Source organism: Lotus japonicus, chromosome 2, assembly GCF_012489685.1.
Source record: "Lotus japonicus ecotype B-129 chromosome 2, LjGifu_v1.2".
NCBI classification, from domain to species: domain Eukaryota; kingdom Viridiplantae; phylum Streptophyta; class Magnoliopsida; order Fabales; family Fabaceae; genus Lotus; species Lotus japonicus.
Genome location: NC_080042.1, coordinates 77,878,888 through 77,905,667, shown reverse-complemented (window position 1 = coordinate 77,905,667; position 26,780 = coordinate 77,878,888). Strand labels below are relative to the sequence as shown.

General features: G+C 37.1%; 2 protein-coding genes across 3 annotated transcripts; both read right to left on the bottom strand.

Annotated features, from left to right (window-relative positions):
* Positions 1 to 60: 60 nt before the first annotated feature.
* LOC130739844 (transcription factor TCP14-like) lies at positions 61 to 1,976 on the bottom strand. Its single transcript, XM_057592278.1, has one exon. It carries the CDS (start codon positions 1,528 to 1,530, stop codon positions 238 to 240), a length of 1,293 nt encoding a protein of 430 aa, XP_057448261.1. The 5' UTR covers positions 1,531 to 1,976; the 3' UTR covers positions 61 to 237.
* A 14,717-nt stretch (positions 1,977 to 16,693) lies between these two features.
* On the bottom strand, positions 16,694 to 21,565 carry LOC130739843 (uncharacterized). 2 transcript variants are annotated; one of them, XM_057592277.1, is made up of 9 exons: positions 21,451 to 21,565; positions 20,991 to 21,199; positions 20,061 to 20,222; positions 19,910 to 19,945; positions 19,685 to 19,822; positions 18,828 to 18,914; positions 17,753 to 17,800; positions 17,569 to 17,645; positions 16,694 to 17,265 (listed from the first exon to the last, which is right to left on the bottom strand). In XM_057592277.1, exons 3-9 carry the CDS (start codon positions 20,133 to 20,135, stop codon positions 17,124 to 17,126), a joined length of 603 nt encoding a protein of 200 aa, XP_057448260.1. In that variant the 5' UTR covers positions 20,136 to 20,222; positions 20,991 to 21,199; positions 21,451 to 21,565; the 3' UTR covers positions 16,694 to 17,123. The 2 variants fall into 2 exon arrangements, with proteins under 2 accessions (XP_057448260.1, XP_057448259.1); XM_057592276.1 differs by having other exon boundaries at positions 20,991 to 21,326; positions 21,451 to 21,546.
* Between the last annotated feature and the right edge of the window lie 5,215 nt (positions 21,566 to 26,780).

The window sequence follows — 26,780 nt, the reverse complement described above, 5'->3', positions numbered from 1 at the left end:
GATCCTAGGAAAATCACACCAAATTAAGGTCAAAAATCGAATATTGAACTCCATGTATCAAAGGAATCAAACTTGAGGCTGCATGTTTTTGCAAATTGACATAGCATATATAATTATGTATATAATTATAATATTTAGAAACCATTAATAAGAACACTAGCTAATTTATATAGTAGAGTAATTAAAAGAAAAATTAAGAAGCTAGCATCAGATCATACATTTGTAATTACTTGATCCTCAGGGATGTTGACTGGTTGAGTCATCATGTCCATCATCTCCTCCTCCTCCACCGTGATGTTGCCCGGCACTGGTCGGAGACTCCGGAAGGCCGTTGGCCGGATTCTGCCTATAGCCATTAAGGGCTGAAAGCATGCCTAAGTTACTTTCACCCATAAATGCACTACCACCGCTGCCGCCACCACCGTTACCCATTAGGCTTGAACCTAATTGACTTCCAGGCATAAAAGGCATCATCGGAGAAGCAAAATTCATGAAATGAATCCCTCCGGCAGCGGCGGGGACGGCTCCTCTATACACCCCACTATTCCCAACTGATGGAATTGCCCAAATGGGATCGCCATTGCTAGCACCACCACCACCGCTCACGCCTTGGTTGCCGCCGTTACCCGCCACCATCCAAAACGCTGCCGTATTGGAAGCGTGGCTCGCCGGAAGTGACCCCACGTTGGATTGTAACAAGTAACTTCCCATCTGTGAAAGTTCTTGCTCCGGCCTCCTCTTTCTCCCCAAGCTTCCGTCAGAATCCGCGGTCACCAACTCAAATCCTCCGCCACTGCCGGAGGCGGCGGCTTCCTCTTCCCGGAGCTCGTGCTTCGCTTGTAGCATGGCATTCACGTTGCTAACAGAGTTGAAATTCATAATCGACGAGAGAGAAGAAGAAGGGTTCTCCAACATAGTTACCCTTCTAGAATCTTCATTCATGTTGTTACTGCTCATGCTCATGTTCATGTTTCTGTCCCACTCGGCGCGGCTCCTAAGCTGAGAAGCGGCGGCGGTGGAGAAGGTGGTGGGGCTGAAGTAGTTGCCACGGAAGTAGTGTGACGGCGCCGACATGGAGGAGCCGGAGCTGCGGAGTGAGATGTTGAGCGAGGTGAAGTTGGCAGGAATGGTCCCAGTCCCGGTGGCGGCGATGACTGCTGGCTCAGCCTGCTGGAGGAGCCACTCGATGGTCTCACCGTCGGACTTGTGTCCTAGCTCACGCGTCAGCTGGAACACCCTGGCGGCGCAGGCAGCAGGCATGCGGATCCGGCGGCCGCGGCCGTCCACCTTGGTGTGGCGGTCCTTGGTGGAGGCCCGCTTGGGTGGCTGCTTCTTGGCCTGGTCTGCCGTGGCCACGATGTCTCCACCACCGTCGTGTGCTGTTGTGGAACAAGGTTGTTGTTGTTGTTGTTCAGAGACATCTTCTAGATCAAGGTCTGTTTTCTCTAAGAGCTGAAGAGGGAAATTGGGTCTGGTTCGGATCCCATTTTGATGATGATGATGATGATGATCAGCAGCTTCCAATTCCATGATCAAGTTATCTCATATAATGAAACTTCTCTATAAGATAGCACACCTTTTTTTTAAGAAAAAAATGGTGGACTTTATTTAAAAAATAAAAATAAAAATAAAAAAATCTTTTCTTTTGCTAGCTAGAAGCTATAGATGTAGTAGTAGTAGTACTGCCACTAGATGTGTGTGTTTTTTTTTGTTTGGGTTTGGATTTGCAAATTGCTTCTATCTCTCTATCTTTGTGTTGTGTGTGTGTGTGTTTGTGGGGGTGGAAGTGAAGTGATGAGGTGACCCTCACTTTAGTGGACTAGTGGGTCTAGCTTTTTCTGTGTTTGTGTTGTGTTGTGTGGAGCATGAAATTCCATTCAGATGGGAGCTTGCAGCTGCTGAGTTGTTTTGTCTCAGGAGAGAGAGAGAGAGAGAGAAAGGGAATGAATGAATGATAGAGGATAAGGGAGCGGAGGGCAAGCTTTAAGCAACATAAATAATAATGAGTAGGAATGATAAGAGATTTGTTTAAATTTTGAAAAGCAAAGGTTTTTCCTTTCTTTTTCCTTGTTTTCTTGTTTGTTTAAAGGAATCATTTTTAAAGTCTTCTCTCATTTTAATTATGACTCTTTTCTTATTTTCAACATTCTCAACTATAAATATCTCTCTTCTTTTACCCCTTTCTTTCTAACACACATGTTTTATCCATGAGTCAATCCACTTTGAGTTAACAACATTTACATTCTAGTATGTAAGTTTTCCTAATAAAATATCTCCATGCACAAAACTCAAAAACAATATTTTTTTTTGAAAAGCCAAAAATATATTAACAAGCACAAGATGTGCAAACAAACAGAAACTCAAAAACAATATTTGATCACAAGATGTATTACTTGACATTTTCGTTATATATTTTTTACAAAAGTCTTAACTATAATATTTTTTTTCTTCTTCTAGCACACTTGTATTATACATATGAGTCAACCTAGTCACATTCTATAGTGAGATTAGTTTTTTCCAATGCCTTGTTAGCTTCACTAAATGATGTGTATAAAATATTAGATAAGGCTTCACCAGACATGCAAACTCATCCGCCTCCAATATAAAATTAGGAATTTTAAAATCTTGAGGGATCATAGAACTTTACTTCGGGGAGGACTAAATTCAGCCAACAATATAGTTAGAGTGACCAGAAACATATTTAACTTAATTTTTAAATTCAAGGTTAATTATCACATGACAAAATTGATAAGTTATAATTGAATATTATTTTTTTGTTACATGGAGGGCGAACGCCCAGAGAAAGAGCAACTACACTAAGGTAAACCGGAGGAAAGTAACATCCATACGGTCAAAAAGAAGAGGACTAAAACAGCTATGTGGAGGAGTCCCAAACAGATGAGTACCCACAGGAAGGGAGTGAGCTAGATTAGCCAAGCCATCAGCTACCTGATTCGCCTCACGCATAGTGTGAACACATTTAAAATTCCAGTCCTTGGCATAGAAACCCCTGATCTGATTCACTAGGGAGGCATAAGGGTGTAATATAGAGCACCCCTCCACAATTAACTGATAATTAAAATCATAATATTCTCTCAAGCCCATCTACAACAGCCCAACAAGAGAGGTCAATCGCAAAAAAAATCTGATAATTAATACGAATTGACTCATTCAAAGTTACTATCTCTGGATAATATCATTTGTTATTATATCTCATATCTCTAGGGATTCTCCTAAGATATTAATCAGATTACTCCCCTCGTCTCTAAATCGGTAAGAGATAAGTCTGAACCATCTATGATGCTTTGTGTGGTTTAGGATAGAAAGAGAGAAGGGAAGATAATAGAGAAAAATTAAAGATGTGAGAAATTAAAACTTGTTTGGTATGATATAAATATGTGAGAAAGAGAAGAGAAAAAATAATTTTTTATATTAAGAGACAGTTTTATCCTATATAAATATATTTTAAATGTGATCAAAAGGTTTTATCCTATATGAAATATATTTTAGATGTGATCAAAAGGCTATAAAAGGTAGAGAAAAACATTGTCTATCTTGCATGCTCATTTATCTATTGAGGAGAAGATACTATAAAAGATAAGCGAGTCACACCAATTTCACCATTTCTCTCCTTCGCAAAATCTATCGCTTATACTCTAAGGGTGCAAACAAATAAAGTGTAAATAAAGCTCATTTAGAACCTCAAAGGTATACAATATTTTTCAAACCAAATCCTTTTCATTTAGCATTACTGACTTGAGCGTCAGATCAAAGTGTCTTGGAGGTACTCACCTTAACGTGTCACATATCATTGCAAATGATGAGGGGCAACATGGTGAAGGAGCCAAAGGAAGAAGAAGTCAAAGTTGGCATTTTGTCCCGAAAATTCTTACCTATGTAAAAGTTTTGAAAAATAAATGAAAAACTAATATATATATATATATATAATACAGTAATTGATAGGAAATAGTAGTAATTAAAATTATCTCAAATTTTAAAGGTGCGAAAATATTAAAATAGTTCATCAAAATATAGGAGAGAGTAGTGCGGTTTGCAAAGGCATATGATTGAAATAGGTGAATACATTGAAATTATAATTTTGGGGAGTGAATATATGAAATATGTGAGGATTAGATTGTAAATTTGGAATAAAATTGTTTTATTATAGTATTATTTCTTGTTTGCAATTAATTTTAGAGGGGAAAAAATGAAAGTTATACAAATGTATGCATAAGTAATACAGGGTGTCATTTGATTGTGGTTGGACAGTAGACAGTCCCTTGATTCAGACTCCACGTGCGGTGCTCTTTTATCATTCAATCCATAAAGACTGTGGTGGCCGGAATGGGACCCAAACTCCCAAGTCAAAAATTATCAAGTGGATCCCATCTCATTACACTCATCATTGCATGCCCTTTAATTTGCATTTCCTCCCCTTCCTCTCTTCATCATCTAGGGTTAACACTAGAATTTCATCTCAATTTATTCTTCTTCCCATCACTTCTTTATTTTTACCTTTGTATTATTGAGGAGTTCTAGCAACTCATTTTAACACTCATTTTAATTTTCTAAAGGTTCTTATAATTTTAAAAAATTATTGTTTGCTATTTTGTATTCATGTTTAGCAATTCACATTAATCTTTATAAGGATTAAGGAGGATCTAGAATGTTTAACTTGCTGAAAAGATCTCTATGTGGAAGGGGGGAGGACGTCGCAAGGTCCGCCATCTTCTTCCATTTTTCCGGTGAAACTTTTTATAGAAAACACAAAGATTCTGCGTCTTGCGGGCATGTAGACATGTCTCGCCCCATAAGGGCGACTCAAAGGGGACCTAGCGATCTTGGCACGTCGACTCCTAAAGGTTTAGGTCGAAGACTGGCGAATTGGGCCTGTAGCGAATAAAGGCCCATGGTGCCTAGATGAAGCTCAAATGTAATAGATTTAGGTTTAAGGTTTAGCCCCACTATAAAAGGCTAGCCCCATTCATAATAAATCAGGTTCTCTCTTGAGCACAACTAATGGTTGCATAAACCCTAGATTTAGGACCTCCGTGTTCATGCGATAATAGTTTTGAAAATTTTGCGATGAGTAACTCTGATCTGTAAACGGAGTTTGTTGCTAGCTCGTATAGTTTTAGGGCAATGCGCTCCAAGCCACGAGAGGAAGAATATCCACTACTAATTTTTTCTGCTCCAGCGACAAAGTCGTCGCATCTTTATTGTAAACCACCGCAATCTGATAAGATAAGGAAATGATGTCCACGAGGAAGAAAAATAGAAAGTGAAGACAGAAAAAGGAAGAAAGAGATAATTCATGAGGTGCCAGAAAAGGTAAAATTGGAAGTTTTTTAGAGTTTTCATAAGAGTGAATCGCCACTTTGGTCCCTAAAAATGAAGCGACCCCTCACTTTGGTCCCTTAACATCAGAAATGGTTTAAAAAAGACTTGAAAGTGTTGACGTCGGTCATAGTAGTCCCTATCTATGTTTACCGTTAGTCCTTGGGACGGAAAATGTACATGTGCCACGTTATGTGTCACGTGAGTTTCAATTTGGTCCCCAATATTATCAATTTAGTCCCTGACAGGTAATTAAATTTAATTATAATTAAAAAAATAAAAAAATAAACCAAAATCTTGTTTTTTAAATATTAATTATAATTATAAAAAAACCACATCCTTTTTAATATTTACATCTTCAACATTTTTTCATCATCTTCATCTTCCAACAACAAAAACCCAGAATATTAATTTTATTCACATTCATCATCTTCATACTCCAACAACCACAAAAACCCAGAAGAAAAATAAAATTACTCACCCTCATGCTCACTCAGAATTGAAATCCTCTCAAATCTAAATTATTCACCTTCCTCCTCTCTCCTGTACCTTCCCAACACTAACGTGCAAATCATTCTTTGGTGGAGGAAGGATAAAAAAGTGAAGAATTTAATAGAAAGAAAAGTGTCAAAAAAAAAGACTTGAAAAAATGAGAACAGAGAAACATTGACGGAAAAGCCAGAAAAATGGGAAAGATATGCCAGCTGCTACGTTGGAAAATGGTGCCATTTTCAATTCTTGGGAGCTTAGAGACTTGTTCTTGAATCTCATTCTCCTCCACATCACAATTTCAAAGGAAACAAAAATAGAATATTAGAAGTCCGATATATTTTTGAAACCATATTAAATAACATAGAAGATGACATTAAAATATCATCCAAACTTGGATGGAATATTACACATTAACTGCATATTTTCTCAGTGGGAAGTATAGTTCCTTCATCTTCTCACACTCTGTCTTCAAAGATGCATGGTGATTAGGAAGAGCAGAAGATGAAGAATGATGAAAATTTGTTGTTGTTAAGGATGATGATCTTGAATACCCCCTCCTCTCTGTTGTTAATTTTGTTAATTGATTTTTTAAATAATTTAATTATTAGTTTTTGTATTTTATTTTTTAAATATTTTTTATTATATATTACGTGGCTGCCACGTGGACCAACCATGTGTCAAGTTAAGTGACACATAAACCATTTCCGTCCCAGTGACTAACGACAAACATAGATAGGGACTACTATGACCGACGTCAACACCTTCAAGTCTTTTTTAAACCATTTATGATGTTAAGGGACCAGAGTGAGGGGTCGCTATATTTTCAGGGACCAAAATGGTGATTCACTCGTTTTCATAAAGGAAAGTAGAGAGTCATAGTGAGGGTCACAACTCACACCCATGGTGGTAGTGTTTGTTGAGAATTCAAGTGCGGAGTTGGAGTCCCACATTGGTTAAGTGTGGGTGAGGAGAAGACTTTATAAGAGATGTGACCCATAAACCTAATGCCTTAAGGTTTTGGGTTAAGATGTGGTGTCCAAGATCTCTTGGTGTCTTACTCCTCGGCCCATGGGCTCCCCTGTCTCCCCCTACAAGTGGTATCAGAGCCGATGGTTGGTGTAGCAATGGTTACGGCTCCTTGTGTCGAAAGTCTTCCTAGCGGTGTGGCTAGGCGGCGGGTTCCGTTGACGCGGTGAAGCGAACGACGGTGCAAGAGTGGATAAGCTTCCGCGGAGGGGGGGCCATGATAATGTGGAGGTGACTCGCACTTGAAGAAGAGATTGTTGAGAATTCAAGTGCGGAGTTGGAGTCCCACATTGGTTAAGTGTGGGTGAGGAGAAGACTTTATAAGAGATGTGACTCATAAACCTAATGCTTTAAGGTTTTGAGTTAAGGTGTGGTGTCCAAGATCTCTTGGTGGTTTGCTCCTCGGCCCATGGACTCTCCTGTCTCCCCCTACAGTGTTCACAAGGAGGAAGAAGTGAAAAAGATCCACCGGTGGAATCATAAAAGTGAAGAGAGAAAATTGTTAAATACGCTATTAAGTTAACTAGTGGTAAAAAAAGAACGAACCACCCTAACCTTTTCCGCATGTCATGTATATATCTTAAATCATTTGACTTTTATAACTATTCAAACCGAACATCTATGAGAGAGAAGATTGGAGCATGGCACGTGTAAATCCATGTGGCAAAAGGCCCAAGTGTAACTTTAAAGGGAACAAATTTTTTCGAAATAATATGACACCGCACTGCAATATGGGTTATATGGCATAGTACAATTACATTTCAACAACCAACATACCTAACATGTAAGATAATGAAACATTATACAACACCAAAAGTCCAAAATTACAAGCACGTTTAAAAGAGATTAATTAATTTAAGATATAAATTTGTGTGCTCATGTCAATATGTAAGAGCTGTTTTTGTATTCATCTAACCGATTTATGTCTCAAACTTGCAATTATGTTTGTTTGATTTGTACCACAATTAAATAACTAACTCGGTTCTAAATGACACTTAGTCATGTCATTTCCAAACTAGGAGGTACGCTTTTTTAAACTCACCGTGGCCATGCCAACGACTCATGGTGGTTTGATTCATTCACATGTAAAGGTGTAGTCTTTGATTTCTAACTTAAGAATCAATAGTATTATTTGTGGGTTGTCTCATCCATTGTCACTATAGCTAACGACAAACGCACGTTCTGCTCAGAAACCCAATGGGGCTGATCATTATTTTGCCTGCATAACAGCAATCTGCAAGCATGTTCAGGTGAAGCACAAATTACACTAGTATGCGTAATCATATGTTTACATGCGGTAACATTCGACTCATGTCATATATCAATGAGTTGATGAAAATTTAAGTGGGAAAAGACTCAAATTAGTTAAATATGAGTGACGTAAAAACTTTATAAAAATATGATTATATACGTCTAAGATTCTAGGTAAAAATCATGTGGCGTCAGGTTCTCTTGATGTCTTGTTTCTTTAGTCATAAGTTCTTCTATTTTCCAAACAAGTGATATTAGAGTCAACAATATCTTTGACGTAGTGAAGCGAATGTTGAAAATTCAAGTGCGATGAGTCTCATATTGTTAAATATAAATGAGGTGAAGTTTATAAGATTTTGGGTAAAGATGTGATATCGTACTCTCTAAGTATTTTGTTTCCTTTACCCATGGAGCCAGTTGTGAAGTCTCACATATTAACTAGAAATATGGTTAAATTGGTCTCAATTAGATTTTGAGGTATAATTAAGCTAAACTTAAATTTTAAGAGATATTAGAATTTACCATAGATTGATTTATTGAAGACTACCCATCCAGATGTCCAACTTATGATGTGAAGAGAGTGTGTTAAGAAGTTTCATATTAATAAAAGATATGATCAAATTAGTCATTATAAATGGTGACAACCATTAGCCTCTAAACTAGTTCTTATGATATATTTGGGCCTAACTTGTATTCTAAAACAATTAAAGTATCCTTCATGAGAGATATTTTGGTTTAAGTTAGAAACTAATTTTTGTAGAGTTTTTTTTTAATACTCAAATTCGGGACCTTGTTTAAAGAAAATGAATGATATACCACCTATTGAATTTTTTTCCCATGAAAGTAATATAAAAAGAAATTGCAAAACCTTAGTGATATGATATATAGCTAGGAGTGGAAATAGTCCAGGCGGCTCGTCAGGGGCCTATGGCTCGGCTCGTCTGAGGCTCGGCCCGGCCTGGCTCGTTTATTAAAAATGTCAGGCTTAGACTTTTTAAAAGGCTTGTTTAACTAAAAAGGCTAGGCCCAAACAATTAAAAAAGTCTATTTGGCCTAATAGGTCGGCCTACTTATCTATTATTTTTATTAATAATATAAATAAATATAATATAATTGTATATAATTTAATTTTAGGTGTGTTTGTTTTAAATAATTGATGTTTTGTTCTTTGAAATGAAATGATATACATGTTTATACATTTGAAAAGAAAATGCAATGATATATAAAAATATTTATGTTAAATAGGTTTTTAAGTAGGCTTGTAGGTCAGGTCAGGCCTTATAAAAGGCTAGACCAAGCCTTAAAATTTGGCCTATTGATAGGCCACAAGCCAGACTTAGGCCACGAAAAGAGAATGTAGGCCAGACTTGGGTCACACAAAACCTGGTTCGGCCCAGCCTATTTCCACCCCTATATAATATAACCTATAAATACACACATCTTCCCACTCCCCATTAAACCGCTTTAAAACTTCTCTTAGGCAAGTGCAACACCTATCTAATGTAGTGTCAGAATATGTGTGTCAGTGTGCGCCTTGCATTTTAATGCATTTTTTCATGACCCTCCACCTTTTTACATAGAAATAGAAAGAAAAAAATAACTTCTAATTTTCCTTTTTTTTTTTTTCTTTTCGTGATTGCTATAGCTTAGTTAAGAATGAAGGGTAAATTCAGTCCAATAGCTAGTGTCCTTATTGTGAGGCAAAGAAGTAGTACTTATTGATGATCACAAATCAGAAAAATATTATTTTGCTGAAATTAAAGTAGATTTATTTTGGTAACAAATGTATCCCAGCAGTTAGTAGTCGTATTGTCAATGCATTAAACCGGTTGGAGGTTGTTTAATGAGTTTTACTTATCATAAAAGTTGAAAATCGAATATCTCATCGCTAAATGCTTGAGTTAGGAGAGTATTGTTCCAGGGGTCGCACCCAGTCCTACAATCGTTGACCACATTTTGTACCTCTTGGCATCAATTATCGAGTGTCAGAGCTAGGAGCTATTGTTGCGGAGGTCGGTTTGGTCGACCTTCAACAATCACACTTTTACCGATCAAGCCTTACCTCCGACTAGACCCTACGTTCCAATCGCCACATCACATGAAGTAACCATGGACCAGCAACCAAGACGAAGACACAAAGCTAGAGAATGTACAAAACACCAATGACTACCTCGAACCACACAATCACAAGCTCTACAAAAGCTAAGACTTGAAAAATATAAGGTACACATTATCTATTCCATATCTCAAGTTCCTTTAACCCTCACGTCCTAACTTAAGCGTCTGAGAGTCTTCGCAGAGATCTTCTCCCAAGCTCGACAAACACCAAAGCACTATAAAAATCATCATCTTGCGTCCATTCCTCACTAAAGTTTCATCATTCCTCTTCAATCAACACCCTTCCAGGTTATTTGACCGGATTAATCCGATCAAACACCTTGTTGGTTGTATGGTGTTATCAGATGCACTGGTAACTTAATTAGCTATAATTAAAAATGTAGTTAAGTTAACAAGTTGTATATATGATTAATTAGAATTATAGGGGTAAAAGAGCAAATCAGAATAAGAAGAAGGGCAAGTTTTTGAAAATTGAATGGTCTTAGATTTGAATGAGGGGTTTCAGGTGCCGTACCCTGCACTAAAAGTAATGCATGATGTTGGTACATTACAGGGGTGGGGCTCTGTTTGTAACCGTAAACAAGTTAGGAGTTGCTGCTCTGAACTTTAATTGCATTGTTGCCTCAATTTAGTGTCAAGACAATTTGATTCCCTTGAGACATAAGTCAAATAGTTACTCATCATCACACCAGTTATTATGATATTTTAACGTTTTCTTTTTTGTTTCATTTCATGTGTCTTCATACATAGTATTTCTTTTTTCTTTGACTTTCTCAAGTACCACTGCATATTCAATTTCTTATACAATTATATATGTTATTGAGTGCCACTGCATACCAGTGATATATATTAAACAACTCATTCTTCTCTCCTCAGTAACCAACTCACCTTCGTCCGTCTCCCTTAAAATCACCCAGCAACTTTCACCAGAAATCAGAAAAACGGTGCTCATCACTGGAGCATTTCATCAAAAACTAATAAGGCTCTGAGATGTTGATCAAGGAAAAACTTATACTAGTGACAATTTACAAGCACACTTACAACACCACATCATCACTTAACAGAAGAAAATTATTTTTTTGGTTCATCGGAAAATTATTATAAATACTAATTTCATTAATATCGGGACCAAAATGTATAATTATTTGTAGAGAGACCAATTTTAATTCATCTCTATTTACAAGAATTAAGAACATACTAAGTACTGAACCTTAAAAAAATTAAAACTAAAAGATGGGAAGCTTTTGCTTAATAAGTTCGCAAAAGAATATTATTGATAATATGTGTTGTGTTTAAAAACTAATCTCCCTTTATAAAAGATGAAAGAAGAGTGTCAATCAAGGATTGAGAGAATTAAAGTAGAGGGCTTTTGGGTTTTGATGGTTTAATTAGCACACCAATTGCGAATTAGTTAATTATCTTTTGAGTTTGAAACGCCATTAGCGTCGTGACGTCCTTGTTAAGTCTCTTTTGGTTAGAGACAAAGTAGGTGTGGTAATGTGACAAACTCAGCATCTTACTTTTGAATGATTAGTTTGCAATAATAGCACAAAGTGCCAATATATATCCTTTCACCTTCAATTTCTTCAAGATAGAGCTCATGCCCCTTTTGTGTCACCTATAGATTAGATTATCCATTCGCAATCATAATATTATACACAAATTTGAATCATCTCAATTGAAAAAAAAAATTAGACGATATCAAGTTTTATCATTTCATAATTGATTATTATGTGTTTAATAATTAAAGAAATAAATGAGAATTAAATTAACAGTAAATTGGTAAAACTTTACATGGTTAATTTTTTACACTTAAAGGAATTCTGACCCTCATACACCAATATTGATTTTTGACATGATTAATGCAGCTTTTGTAATAATGCTCCTCAAAACTCAACATGATTAAGGATTCACCTCTAAGAAGAGATAACTAATGAAGAGACTCTCCATTAGCTTGTATTAAATAAAATAAATTCAAATAAAAGTTAAAAGGACAAAAACAGAGGGAGCATCTTGACATGGTTATGTAATTTTAAGTTTTCTAATCTTCTATCTCAAAACTCTACCTACATAGTTTACATAGTTTGCATTTGCTTTTTTTTTTTTTGTTTTTATTGAAAGTTTGCATTTGCTTTACTGATCTTTGGTTTATATATATGCATGAATTATGATGTGAGAATTAAAATGGCTTGAACAAGAGAAGCAAAGCAAAAGGTTCAGGGATGTTACGGAGAGGGTAAGTGCATGTAAAATTACTAAATTAGGATTGAAAGTGATGGTAATGAATAAAGGTGGTCCTTGTATAAAAAAATGAATAACGGTGGTCCTGAGTCATGAAGAGTCAAATCCCAAAAGACTTTTGTGCACTGCCGGATGATTTGGTACAGAAAGTTATGTTTCAGTTTAAATTTTAGGTTATAGTTTTAATACGTACATAACACAAACCCTACAGAAATCGCATATTATCACATTACACATATATCTCACTTCTCTATCACCTTTGTTTCTCACTCTCTAACAAGTAACAACCTATTGAATGTTTACCTAATATTTTTCTTTACATTATGCCTTGTCAGGAAATAATCAAAGAAAACAGTTGGAGGATTTTGTGGAATTTTTTTCTTTAATTTCCATTGGCATTGAAATGTCACAAAACTATTTATTATTTAATGCTATAATTATAGCGTGTCTGCGTAGATAAAATTAGACTATACTACTCTAATATCTCTTTATTTTTCATTTATTATAAAAACATTTTAAACCTATCAAAATGAGTCAAAGCTTATGTACTAAAAAAAAGAGTCAAAGCTTGCTCCACAAACATAAGACCGGACTAAACACAAAATCAAACATTCCACAATACTCTAAAAAATTAGGCCCAAGCCAAAGCCCACAAATTCACTATAATATTATTTCTTATGATTCAAACTCCATACTTAATATTGACCAAAAAATTAATCTATACTTGATTGGTAGAAAAAACTCTAAACTTGGAATATTTTATGATTGAATATTGTTTTATTGACAATTCATATACAACTTTACCTAATAAGATTAAACAAATAAGAAAGAGAAATGAGAGATATAATAATAGAAACATTGAAGTAGAAGCATTGGTTACACCACTGGTCGGAGTCGACGAGGGCAGGGACGATTCCAACGGCTTAAAGGAGAGGAGGATGGTGGTTGTCGGTGACATAATTTGGAAGGTAAAAAAGGTTAGTGGAAAGAGATATGAGATTAAAGAGGGTATTTTCATAATCAATGGTTTTTTTTTATAAGTAAACCTATTATAACAGGTTAAATATGGTCTTGTATAATGCAAGATTTAGAAAGCACTTACACCTTATAAGCCACCTAAATCTACTATTTTTCTCACATATTTCTTTCTATTTAGATTCTCAATATAAGAAATTGTATTGAAAGTTGTCCTGGTAAAACAAAATATTATGTTGGAATCTGATTTTTTTTATAAGTTTAGGTGGGAAACTGGAAAGCATGGTAAAATTGAGGGAGAAAAGGAGAAGCATGGCTATATCTTTAAAGTACCCCAAATGGAATTTTAGTTTGGTTGCTTGGTTAAATCCATGTCAGTATGGCGGCAGCAGCTGATATCTTAAGAGATTTTACAATGATTCGATGTTGATTGCTCACTCACCAATAATTTTCTCTTCTTTTCTGCATTCACACCACAATGTGTATGTGTGAAAACCATCTGGCATCAGAAGACTGCCATATCCTATATATACTTATTTTTATTGTGTGGGGCTCTCAAATGCATTATTTTCAAACTAGTTGTATGACACGTGATTGACTCATCCCAATATCAACTTTTGAGGTTCTAAGAGTGCCACCTCTAAATTGGATTGCTTCATCATTCACCAGTTGACTTAGTCCTTAATCAAACCTACGTACATGCCCCGTTATGGCAACATATGAACGGGGGGGGGGGATTTGTGGAAACTCGATTCATGCTTACACTTTGAGAGATAAAAATTAACAATCGAGGAATAATAGAAAAACTTTACTGTTAATTATAATATTTTGAAACAAATAATTGTGATTGAAGAGGTCAATTACTAACTTTTCTAATCAAATTGGGCTTTTCAGGTTCAGGGTATTTGTCATGCCTTGGAGAGTTTTCAACATATAGTTTTAGACCCAAAAAGCCCATAATTATATTTATACGTACCTCCCAAAGGGGACAAGCTAGCCCACCATGCTTCTAGATACAAGTGCTTGAAGCAAGCTAGTCCACTATGGTTCTATTGACCAAAAACAAAGTCCACTATGGTTCTTGCGTAATTGTGAGACCTAATCCATTGTATTGAACATTTGAACATAATTGACAGATGCCAACATTCTTCAGAAGGACAATGATTGAACATTTATAAGAACTCAAACTGGTTAAGACAATTCACAAACTGTAATCCAGCACCTTCATAAAGCAAAAAAAGTCACTGACATTGCTTAACAGTTAACATATTCTCTCAATTTACTAGCTGACAACCCTAACAATATTACAACTTGTTAGGACCCAGAAAATCAGAAGAACTGAAAAGGGATAATATTGATAGTGAACCTAATTCCCAATTAGGAATTAGATAATTCCCAATTAGGAATTAGAAGGAAGATTACAAAAGTTGTAGAGCATTCGAGAGGCTCTACTCTCTCCCAAGTCCCAATTACCTAATGATCCCAAAAGATGCTTAAACTCTCCTAGTAATCCCTTATTTATAGGCTATAAGCCCACTAACACTAAGCCCATTAACAATAAGCCCACTCTAATTTTAGGTCTCTATCATCACTTCCCCCTAAACATCCACCTTGTCCTCAAGGTGGGAAAAAAGAGAACAAAAAGACCAACAATTGTAACCAGTTGGGCCAGGCCCAATACAACACAAACCAAAAATAAAAATCAAAACAGAGTGCTTTTCCCTTCTCTTGGGCCCGTTCCTTCTGTAGCATTATGGGCTTTGGCCTTATGGTCAAACTTTGACCCAATTCTGAAAAATCTAGCTGAGCCAGCCTTGCTCTGCTTCGTATGAACGCATGTGCGTGTGAAGACAACAGAAAAACCACACCCAACCAGCGACGACGGAACAAGCGTCCACCGCCGGAACTGCAAAGTCCGGTGGCTTCGCCGGTGGCCGTAAAGCGGTTACCGGCTTGTGAATGAGCGAGCTTCCCTCCCTTTCCTCTGTGCGTTCTCCTAACTCTGGCCTACAGTATCTCACAACCGCTGTCTCAGCCAAATCCGGTGGCTTAGCTGGAGGACGGTTGGCCACCAAGTCCGATATGCAAGAATCGCCGCGGATGAAGCATGAACCGCCACCACTGCGGTCTGGTGGCTTAGTCTCTAGTCGAATGGCAACCACCAAAGAGCAAAGAGCAGAGGTCTGATTGAAGACCTCCGTCCAGCAAAAGAACGTGTCCGGCGGTCGATTGGCGTTTACCGCCGTGCAGAGACATGAATCTGGCGGTTTCCGCGGCGGCCGTCTCCCCCAATCGAACCCTAAATCACTGATTTGGGGCAAAACGATTGGTTGCACCTTCTTCCTCCCTTGAGTGCTGCAAATCTGCAATTTCTCCATTGAAGAACCTTCCTGTAACCGCTTGAAGAAGATGCCCTCCTCTGTTACGTCCTCATGTTTTGAGGTCAACGAGCAACCACTGAAATCGACCACGACGACGGAATGACACCGTGACATGACCATTGTTCGCTCCGCCGCCATTGCAAACTCCGAGTCTTCCTGCAACGCTTCCCTCTCGGAATTCTCTGGTGGTGGTGGCTCGATCTCTGATGGCGCTAACAACACTGAATTCGCCTCTGTTTCGGCTTTAATCAAATCTGTTCGTTCCTCCTTCCTGCCTTCTTGCGTTCTAGGGATTTCTTCCTCCCCTAAATCTTGATCTGGTTCTGGCAGGTACAGATCTGCTTCTGGTTCGAATTCTCTCAACAATGCCATCACAAAATCCATCCATGTTGCCCTCTGATTTTGTTTTTTCCAGGAATACCACCAGTAATAAGCATCACGCCTCAAAGACCTCTTCGCCTCTGAGAATTTCTCCTCTTCTGGTATTTCCCTGGCCTCACAATACTGCTCCACACTGATGAGCCACCCCCAAGCCTCTCTTCTATCGAATCTGGGGAACATTTGACTACCACAGCACCTAGATCGGTGCTCTGATACCAATGTTAGGACCCAGAAAATCAGAAGAACTGAAAAGGATAATATTGATAGTGAACCTAATTCCCAATTAGGAATTAGAAGGAAGATTACAAAAGTTGTAGAGCATTCGAGAGGCTCTACTCTCTCCCAAGTCCCAATTACCTAATGATCCCAAAAGATGCTTAAACTCTCCTAGTAATCCCTTATTTATAGGCTATAAGCCCACTAACACTAAGCCCACTAACAGTAAGCCCACTCTAATTTTAGGTCTCTATCAAATGTTAGGACCCAGAAAATCAGAAGAACTGAAAAGGATAATATTGATAGTGAACCTAATTCCCAATTAGGAATTAGAAGGAAGATTACAAAAGTTGTAGAGCATTCGAGAGGCTCTACTCTCTCCCAAGTCCCAATTACCTAATGATCCCAAAAGATGCTTAAACTCTCCTAGTAATCCCTTATTTATAGGCTATAAGCCCACTAACACTAAGCCCACTAACAGTAAGCCCACTCTAATTTTAGGTCTCTATCACAACTACTAGATTAAATAAGAGAAAATGCTAAACCAAAGTACTACTGGCCTACAGAAAAAAAAAAAAAAAAAACTCATCAGGAATGATCAAAATGGGGATGAAACCTATTCTTCAAAATTTTCACTCAAGTAGCAATGTGGAAAGTCCCGAGTCCATATAGCTTCGCATCAACATGCTCCTAGCACACCTAGGATCAGGGACCAAAAAGACCCCAGTCATAAACCTTGAAGTTTGTAACAGCCAGTTTAATGACTTCATCCATGGACATGCATCCAGCTTGAGCAGCAGGAACGGCTAGGCCAGCACCAACTGTGTCTGCACTTTCGCTCAAAGGGCTGCAGGCATAAAATAGAAATTAAATGTCTTGCAAACTCATGGCAACCATAAAGTCAGTGAAATAAAGAAATGTAGATCGTATTTCATATTTTTAGTGGACCTCAATCTGCTTAAAGCAAACATCGATCCATTGTTTTATCATATAGACAAGAGAAGGAAGTTTAAAAAAGAAAAAAGAAGTGTCCAAATCAAACTTAAACATTTGATTCAACTCACTCAATCAGGAAACAGATGAAACAATAAAAGGCAAGAAAACTTTCCAAAGAGCTTATAGTCAAGAAAAGGAGATTCCAAAAACTTACTTTATAACAATGGGCTCGTATGCAGTGATTAGCACATCAGTGTCAACACCTTTAAGACGCAAATTTGCCAAATAAACCTGAAGAGATGAACCAATTTTGTAATGATCTGAAGACCAGTCAAGGTGGAATAATGTCAAATTAGCATGGCATAAGTTTAAAACATGCCAAGCAAAACAGAACATACCTTCACAATATTTTGTGCTTCCCTTCCTTGACGTCCCTTAGAAATTGCCTAGCAGTAATTATAGATGACAGAGTGAGGAGTAAAATTGAGAGCAAGGGCATAAAGTACTTACACAAGGTAAAAAAAACAGACACTATATAAAGAACAATCTTACAAAAGGTCTATATGAACAAGACATCAAACTTCCCCTACAAATAAAATATAAAAAGAATAGCTTCCGATCAACAAGTTTACACACACTAACTTGCATCTTTATAGCCCTGAAGAGACACGGCCTGTCTCATTCAAGAGCTATAGAATAAATTTTACATATTTCATTGGTGACATACAATGTGTTATCCGATGATTTCATATTGAAAGAGATAGAGATAGACCAACAACGTGGTAATTAAGGTTCCCACTAAGAGACAATCAAGTTCGTCTTGACTCTTGACAGTACAAGCAGAATATTAAAAAAATAAAAAATTGCAAGCATATATTGCGAGTTTTACTAGAAATATGATGCAGACAATAAGCCAATCAACATAAATGTGAAAATCTAAGGAAAGTCGTATGACAGGCTAGAAACTATGTTTCAGCTGTAAACCAGCCCTCCCACCATGACTCTATATGCCGTCGCACACGTTCTCCGAATATTGGGCAGGGAAACATGCACTTACTTATTGCAAAATTTTCAAAGGCTGGGTAGATATCAAATTACCAGTATGAGGGAATAGGTCACCGCTGACATGCCAAAATTAAAATGACTGATATAATTTACCCATAATGGCGAAGAGAAAGAGGTCACAATAAAACTACTCAAGTAATCATGTACTAAATATGATTAAGAGAAACAAATAAGCATGAAATTAATTAAGTCAATTACATTTGCACTTATAACATCATATTTTCACAGCCTCAATCTGTGAATTCTGACTGTAAAAACAACAAGTCATGTAGATGGATTGCAAATATCTAAGTTGGCAACCCATAGAAGGATCAGAACAATGTGTGAATGTAATCCTATGTTGACTCATCTGGACGACTCAGAATGATTTAGTAAACAAAATCAAAGTCAAAACAGTAGAAACTTTACCATTTGGCCCACTGCTGTTGTTACAACAGTAGGTATATTATTGTGTGTCAAACCAGGTGCTTCAAGAACTCCAGACTGCTCAATAACCTGAAATGATTTGAAGTGGAGAGATGATCATGAGACACAATAAAGTTCTGTGGAAAATAAGGCGTTAAATCAACTGAGCTGAAAGAAAGTTATCCTCTTCAATAGAAATCCCAGCTCTTCTGTGCTATGAGATAATACACCCAAGCACAATTGCACATACGGTAGAGCAATTGAAGTATTTTTATAGCTCAATTATATCAAATAACTCAGGCATTAAAAGTGTTACAGATATGGATAAAAATCATTCCTTTATCTTCACCTATCTACTCTAGGATAGTTGGTTTATGATATGGTATCAAAGCTTCTATGATCAAATGGTCTAGAGTTCAATCTTTGCCACTCCCGTTCTTTTAATATAAAGTTGAACTCAGTTTAATCCCAAGGGGCTCTTGCATGAGGCACGTGTTAAGGATAATATACAAGCTTTTCATGCATCTTCACTTAACAACTTAACTTCTTTTGGATTCTTAGATCATGACAAAATGGAAGAAATACTACATGCAAGCCATAGTACCAGGACAGGGGAGATGGAGTCTACCAAGTACCAATCATCAAAGTTAAAGATCATAATAACCAACATCAGGAACTGATAGACAATATCATAGCCCCTAACATTCCTACTCTTAGAAGTTAGAACCACCCAACATTCTACAATTATTCATCGCTACAGCCTAGGATAATGAAAACATAATCCAGTTTCTATATACCAATTAAGTTCCACACATCATTAATCCAGCAACTTGAAAAACTAAAATGAAATGATTGCATACCACAGTTCCTTCAGCATCCTGCTCCCTAGCAAGGTCTTGAAAAAACCATGCAGCACTTCCATTATCAGCAACATCATGTTTAAAATCTAAAAGCTCAAAGATCAAGCTTTCATCACGACTCGGGTCCACAAACACCTCCTGCATAAAGCATCAAGTCCCAAAAATTAAGTTAGCAAAAGGATCAAACAGAACCTACAATATAATCAAATAGAAAGCAGGACAAACCTGATGATCCGGGACATCGCGAATGTTGCTCACATCCTACAAGAAACACCAGAATCTCAATTTCAGCAAAACTGAAGTTACAGTACCAGTACAAAAACATCAAAAGCATCAATAAATTGGGAAAATGCAAAAAAAAAAAGAGAACAATCACCTGGAACCTGTTGGGGAACGTGCTTGATATTTCCCCCCCAAACAAAGGACGGAGGTGAACAACATCTCCTGGCATTTCTGCAACGATACAAAGAAATGGGGAGTTGGGGACAGTTCCAGCACCACCACCAGGGGCGAATCCAGACTTTAAATATCAGTGAGGCTAAACATAAAAGCAATGAACTATCATTAGATTTTTTTGATAAGCAAAGAACTATATTAAAGGAAGTACTAGGTGTACTTCAAACCAAAAAATACATGGTAAAAAAGAACAAAACAGAGCAAAGAGCAAACTGCTGCAATAACAATGTTGCAGACAGATTTAAATAGCACCAAACAGCCACATAACAGCAACAGTTTGGGTCCTGGACAAAAATTAAATACTCCAGCCAGCTACAACAAAATGATATCTCATCCTCTAAGCCACTTATATAATTTCCATTCAGCACCATCGGAGAAAATGGACTATCCTCTACCATATCAGCAAGGTCCCACGGCCTCAAATCAAAATCAAAGTGAATTAATTGCAAAAACAGGTTGTATTTGTCAATCATAAAAAGAGCAACAGAATTCCTTTGATTTGTCTCGTAACCAAAGCCATGATCTGAATTGGACAGTGTCAATTACCTTGACAACTATCATTAGATGTCCAACAAGAATTCTGAAAACCCTTTTCCACATATCAATTTCAGTTTCCACATGTCAATTTCAATTTTCTTAAACCCTAGAACAAGAATTCAAAAAACCCTTTTCCACATATCAATTTCAGTTTCCAAATTCCGCATATCAATTTCAATTTCCTCAAACCCTAAAACAAGAATTCAGAAAACCCATATCAATTTCAATTTTCTCAAACCCTAGAACAAGAATCCAAAGTCCCAATCCCAAACCCTTTGAGTGACTGAGAGTGAGAGCTTCAAGTGAGCATTACCTTTTGAGTTTTGATTGAGGCAGAGGCAGGACTGCAGGAGCAAGGAGCAGGGGGACTGGCGACTGGGGGAGGCCGGAGGCGGCTGGCGGACAGGCGGAGGCGTGAGACTGAGAGTGAGAGAACAAAGGGAGAGAGCAGAGCGTGTACAGAACAGAGGGAGAGAACAAAGCGTGTTTTTCGTGGTGAGAGAAGAGAAGGAGCGTGTTTTTCTTTTTGGTTCACATGAAAACACAAAATCAGCACCTACCCATGTTAGCAATTCACATGAACTTACAATAAAAACCCCAAAAATGGATGCTTTTTGAAGATTTTTTTGGTTTCTTGAACGATAATCAACTGACGAACAAGAAGAAAGACAAGTTAAACACAGTTTGGGGTTAAGCTAGAGTTAATTCAAAAGTTTGCGAATTTGAAACCCCTGTTGAAAATGTAGTGGGGAATACAGAAGAAATATGAATACCTGAGACTGAGACTGAGACTGAGAGAAATCGAAGTGAGCGAGAGTGAGAATGGAAGAAGAAGAAGGCTCTGGTTTGGTTTCTTCTGTAGCTTCAACGTACTGCTTTATATATAAGCTTTTTCTTTTTTAGTTTGCGTCAAATTTAAGCTCCTTCTTTATATTTATTTAAGTAACTAAATAATAATAATAATAGCTCCAAATCTATGCTTACTTCTTTTAAAAATAAATAAATTAGTGACTGCTTAAGATTTAAGCTTTCTTCATTTTTTTTTAAATAATAATAATAATAATAATTAGAGATGTTCATTCTGAACCAAATTAATGCAATTGGCACCAACCGGTGGTTGATTCCCCTTGAGCAAGGTATCGTTCGAGTCTTGTAAATGTAAAAAATCTTCGCTGGGCGAGCTAGCTCCATCATGATGTGGATGTTTTTTGCTCGAACATGATTGTCTCCGAAGGACAACTGTCTTACACAAAAAACCAATGCAATTGGCTTAAAATTCAAATTTATTTGGTTAGTCGGTTTATTTTAAGTTAAAGAACCAAATTAATTATAATTGATTCAATCATTGAATTTATTTTTTCAACCCGAATCGATTTAATCAGCAGATTAAATTTTTAGTCGTGTTTTTATGTATAGTTGTATACCTAATACCTCCTAGACTTTATTATTTATGACTATTTTATATTTTTAGCTTTTCCCATAATTTTGATTTTGAGCAGCTTGCAATGTGTTTGCAACTTTTTTTTTCTTTCACTTAAAGGAAAAAAAAATTAATGGGTTAAGGCAAAAGCATTGTAAACACTAACTGGATTTGTAGTCTGAGGAGCAATTGGGATTACAACCAGGTGTGTGTATGAAAACCCAAATACACAAAATAACTTCTCAAGACCTGCTGAGTCTATTTATAAATCACAACATGAAACATTGTAATCACATTCAATTAGCTCAAATGTTCCTATTCAATTGAATCATTTGATAACTTTGGTTAACAATTGGACCAAAGATGAATAAAATTCCAAGTGAATCATATAACTTACTATTCTGAATACAAAATGAGTTCACACTAACAGGTTGAAAGAATCTAAACATGACATTCTCTGTATGCACGAGTTGGGATCCCCTTTAACCAGTAAGTCACCACTCTCAATTCTCATGTTGAAATATCACATGATTATGTCATTTTAAATTTTTGTATCTAGGTGTCTCTTCATAAATACTAAATAGATGAACCTTTAAAAATGAGAATATTTATGAAAAGATAAACAAACATAAGCGTCTATTTGGCCCAAATTTGGAGCCTAAAGAATGCCACTTAAAATAGCTTATCGTATTATAAATTTTATATTTCAAAAGAAAAAATCTTGAAAAAAAATCTCAAAGTATAAACTTATGAGGGCTTTGGTAGAGGGTTGAATGCTTAATGGGCTTCTATAACCACATCATTTATGGGCCTCAAGTTACTAGGCCAATTATAATTAGTTATTATTATTTCTATGTTTATTTCTAGTTTGTTATTTAGATCCATGTTCTAGAGTATTCTACTTTGTATGATGGTGTCACATGTAAGGTCATCGTTCATTCCTTAGAGTGGATAGTTAGTATAAGTTGTATGGTCTCCATTATGAAATATTAACAAGAAAATTGACGAAGTTTTATTTTATCTTCTTTTCTTAGTTTTTCTTTTGATTTTCTTCCTTTGATTTTACTTGGTAGAGTTTCTCTCTACCAATTTGGTGCTTTCATTCATGATCTCTATGCCTCCTGTTAGAGATTCACCGGTTATGCCCACTGTGCTTGATGCCATAGACGCTAAACTTGCTTCCATGGCCACCAAGTTACAGGTCGACTTTGATACTCGAATTTCTGCCATCTCAGGGCTCATTGATCAGGTATCGTTTCTAAATGGCCACCTTCGCTCCATCCCACCACAACCTCCACCTATCTACCATCACAACCCAGCTCCATATCACAATTATCCATCCCAGACGCAACATTCTGCACTCTCATCTCCCCCATTGAAACTTATCAAGTTCTCTGGATCCGATCCTACTTTTTGGCTATTGAACACTGAAGTGTTTTTCCTGCAGCATCCATGGCCACTGGAACTTCGGTTTCAGTTCATTGCCCTTTATCTAGAGGGACAAGCCTTAACATGGTTCAATTTATGGCGCCACCAGCTTGACTCATGGGAGAAATTTCGCGAGGTGTTCAAATTGCAGTTTATACAATTCAGATCTGAGCACATTGCAGCATCAAGTGGGACTGTGCTTGAGAAAACAACAGTTGTTGTGCCTCCACGAAAAGGTGGGACAATTTACCATGACGAATTGGAGACAACGGAAGACCCACAACAGAAACCTCAGGTTTTATCTGATGCTAAGCCTCACACCCCAACATTTATGGCTCTTTCTTCTCCGGTTTCTACTCAGAAGGTATCAGCTGGAATTATTCACATAGAACACTTTTGCCCAACAGTTTTTGAGACACCACCAACAAAGAAGCCTCTGGATATTTCTACTCATTGTTCCCAGGTTATTTCCACACCTCCACAGATCAGGTCTGATTGTATTATCAATTCATTTACCCCTGATGCAGTTTTCTCAAAAAAATACTATGTTTCTACATGCCCTCCCCAACTGTTTGATAAAATGCAAGAGAGAAAACTATTTGACAACATGTATGCGTCTGAAGATAAAGAGAAACAAGTTGACTCTACTTATGCTCTTGACTCTCTGTTATTTAAGTTCTTGGCTAAACCTGGCTTATTCATAATCTCTTTTGATCCTGGAATTTGTACTCACACTCCTAAGCTAGCATATGGGGCCTTGACTAAATGTGTTGCTGGAGACTTCATATTAAGCCACCATGTGTTTGACAATAGCTCTGAGCGGATTTATAAAGAGCAGCAGGTTAACATTGAACAATTTCTAATGCATTCCATCATGCCTAGGACTCCTAACCTTGATTCATTGGTTCTTGCATCTTTAATTGGAACTTCTCTACCTGCTTTACTTGGCTTCATTATTACTTCCTTTGATCCTGGTATTTGCAATGCTATTTTTTCTCTATCCTATGGTGACTTCTCTAAATGTGTTTTTGGAGATTCAAGGTTGAGTTACCCAGGTCCTATTATGTTGCTAACTGTTGCTAAGTATGCTGCAAATAAATGTGATGCTACAAATGCTCTATCCCGGTTCAGCAACTTGCTACCATTATTTGATTGGTCATATGCTACTACACTGGTCAATGTACCTCATTCCAGCACTGAGGTCTCATCCAAACTTGTTTCTAGCATCTCACACCATATGTTTGAGGAAATCCATGAGCTAATTTGTGTTACTAACTATGGCAATTCATTCCATAGTTCTATTGCAAATACAAACACACCTAGCGTACTTGAGTTGCATGATTCACTCCCTGTGATATTTGACCCTGGCATCATTAACTTTGAGCATTTCTGCCTCATTATTTTTCACATGTCTCATGCCTATGCTACCTGTATGTGTGCTATTGGCAAAATGTTGTTCACTCAAAATTTTGTGCCTTTGAGTTTCAATGCATCTGTTGCTCTTTCCCTCAAGATTGATTACTCAGCAACTTGTGTTCCCACAAATTGCCAACATTGGTCTTTCTATCTGCGCAAGGAACAACTTCTGACCTGGCACCAAATTTTAAGTCAAGCACCAGCTAGTACACATTCCAAGTTCACTCACGAGGAGAGCTCCACAACTACATGCTCCAACAACTTGTTTTTTCCTATAAATATGTATTTTGGACCATCTAATTTGTCTCGCCTTATGGCTCATCAATTTTCCTCTGATCATGACTGGGGTCCCTCCTCACGGCCAATGGTGAAGAGCTCCACCTACCATTTAAGGCTAATACATGTATTGCATTTTGTTAAAGCAACTTGGCCTACCCACCGAACATACACTTTCATGGATTGTGCCTCAAATGTTTTATTGATAGATGGGCTTACTCTCCTCACATGGACCCTCCTCCTTGCTTGGCCTCACTTGGGTTGCTTCATATTTGGTCAGCCGTTTGGATTCATATGCTCCAAGTTCAAATTTGTATTAGCAGGGCCAACAACATTGTCTCTTTTCTTAGCAAGACTTGAGGACAAGACTTATTTCCAAAGGGGGAGTATTGGTAGAAGGTCCAAAGACAATGTCTCGACTCCTAATGTGGGTGAAGACGAAAAGGAAGTGGAGACAGAAAATGGTAAAAGCACAGCTGATCTTAAAGTGTCACACGGACTATTCCCCAATTCCAAAGCCAGCTCAACAAAGCTATATTTCTTGATCATGGATTGCTTTTCTGATGGGTCAACATATGAATGGGTTCTCCAACAAAGCTTACTAGCGTGGCATTGGGACAGCACATGTATGGCCTTTCTTTGGCAATGTCATGTACTGGTGATAATTATTCTTGGCATACCATTGCTGTGTAAAGGGTCCATTAAAGAATCTTTGGCAATTGGACGTGGTTATGGTTATTGTTTCTTTGAGTTTCAACTCAAAATTCATGAACTTGAATTGGACAAGTCATGTTTGGTTCGGTTCAGGCCAGAGTTTAATTCACGGACCTTGTATTCCTTCCTTGGATTTTGCTCACATAGCACTACACTTCTTGAGTGGATACTTATTATCGCTTGGATAGTCTATTTATCATCCTTGAGGACAAGGATGTTTTCAAGGGGACGGTAATGGTAGAGGGTTGAATGCTTAATGGGCTTCTATAACCACATCATTTATGGGCCTCAAGTTACTAGGCCAATTATAATTAGTTATTATTATTTCTATGTTTATTTCTAGTTTGTTATTTAGATCCATGTTCTAGAGTATTCTACTTTGTATGATGGTGTCACATGTAAGGTCATCGTTCATCCCTTAGAGTGGATAGTTAGTATAAGTTGTATGGTCTCCATTATGAAATATTAACAAGAAAATTGACGAAGTTTTATTTTATCTTCTTTTCTTAGTTTTTCTTTTGATTTTCTTCCTTTGATTTTACTTGGTAGAGTTTCTCTCTACCAGGCTTCCACATGACATGACACATCTATATTAACTTTATAAACAGCATTGCTAAAGTGGCTCTAAATTCAAATCCCAACCACGAGTCAAACAGAAAACAATTTTTAACATGCCAAAATATCAGAAATCATGGTTATAGAACAATGCCTCTTTAGAAATTTGCAGCATTATTTGTCAAATATGATATCAAATGAGCTCAACTACAAAAGAAAAAAAAAAAACTCAATTAAAATAGACCATTGGTTTTGCCCAACATTTAAGCAAATGAAATCAGACACCAGATGCAC

Excerpts from the sequence above, each read along its gene's own strand:
- LOC130739844 (XM_057592278.1), bottom strand. The coding sequence starts at position 1,530 with ATGGAATTGGAAGCTGCTGATCATCATCATCATCATCATCAAAATGGG.
- LOC130739843 (XM_057592277.1), bottom strand. The coding sequence starts at position 20,135 with ATGCCAGGAGATGTTGTTCACCTCCGTCCTTTGTTTGGGGGGGAAATA. Across the intron at positions 18,915-19,684 it reads AGGATGCTGAAGGAACTGTG|GTTATTGAGCAGTCTGGAGT; the intron begins GTATGCAATCAT and ends AAATCATTTCAG. Across the intron at positions 17,266-17,568 it reads TACGAGCCCATTGTTATAAA|CCCTTTGAGCGAAAGTGCAG; the intron begins GTAAGTTTTTGG and ends TTATGCCTGCAG.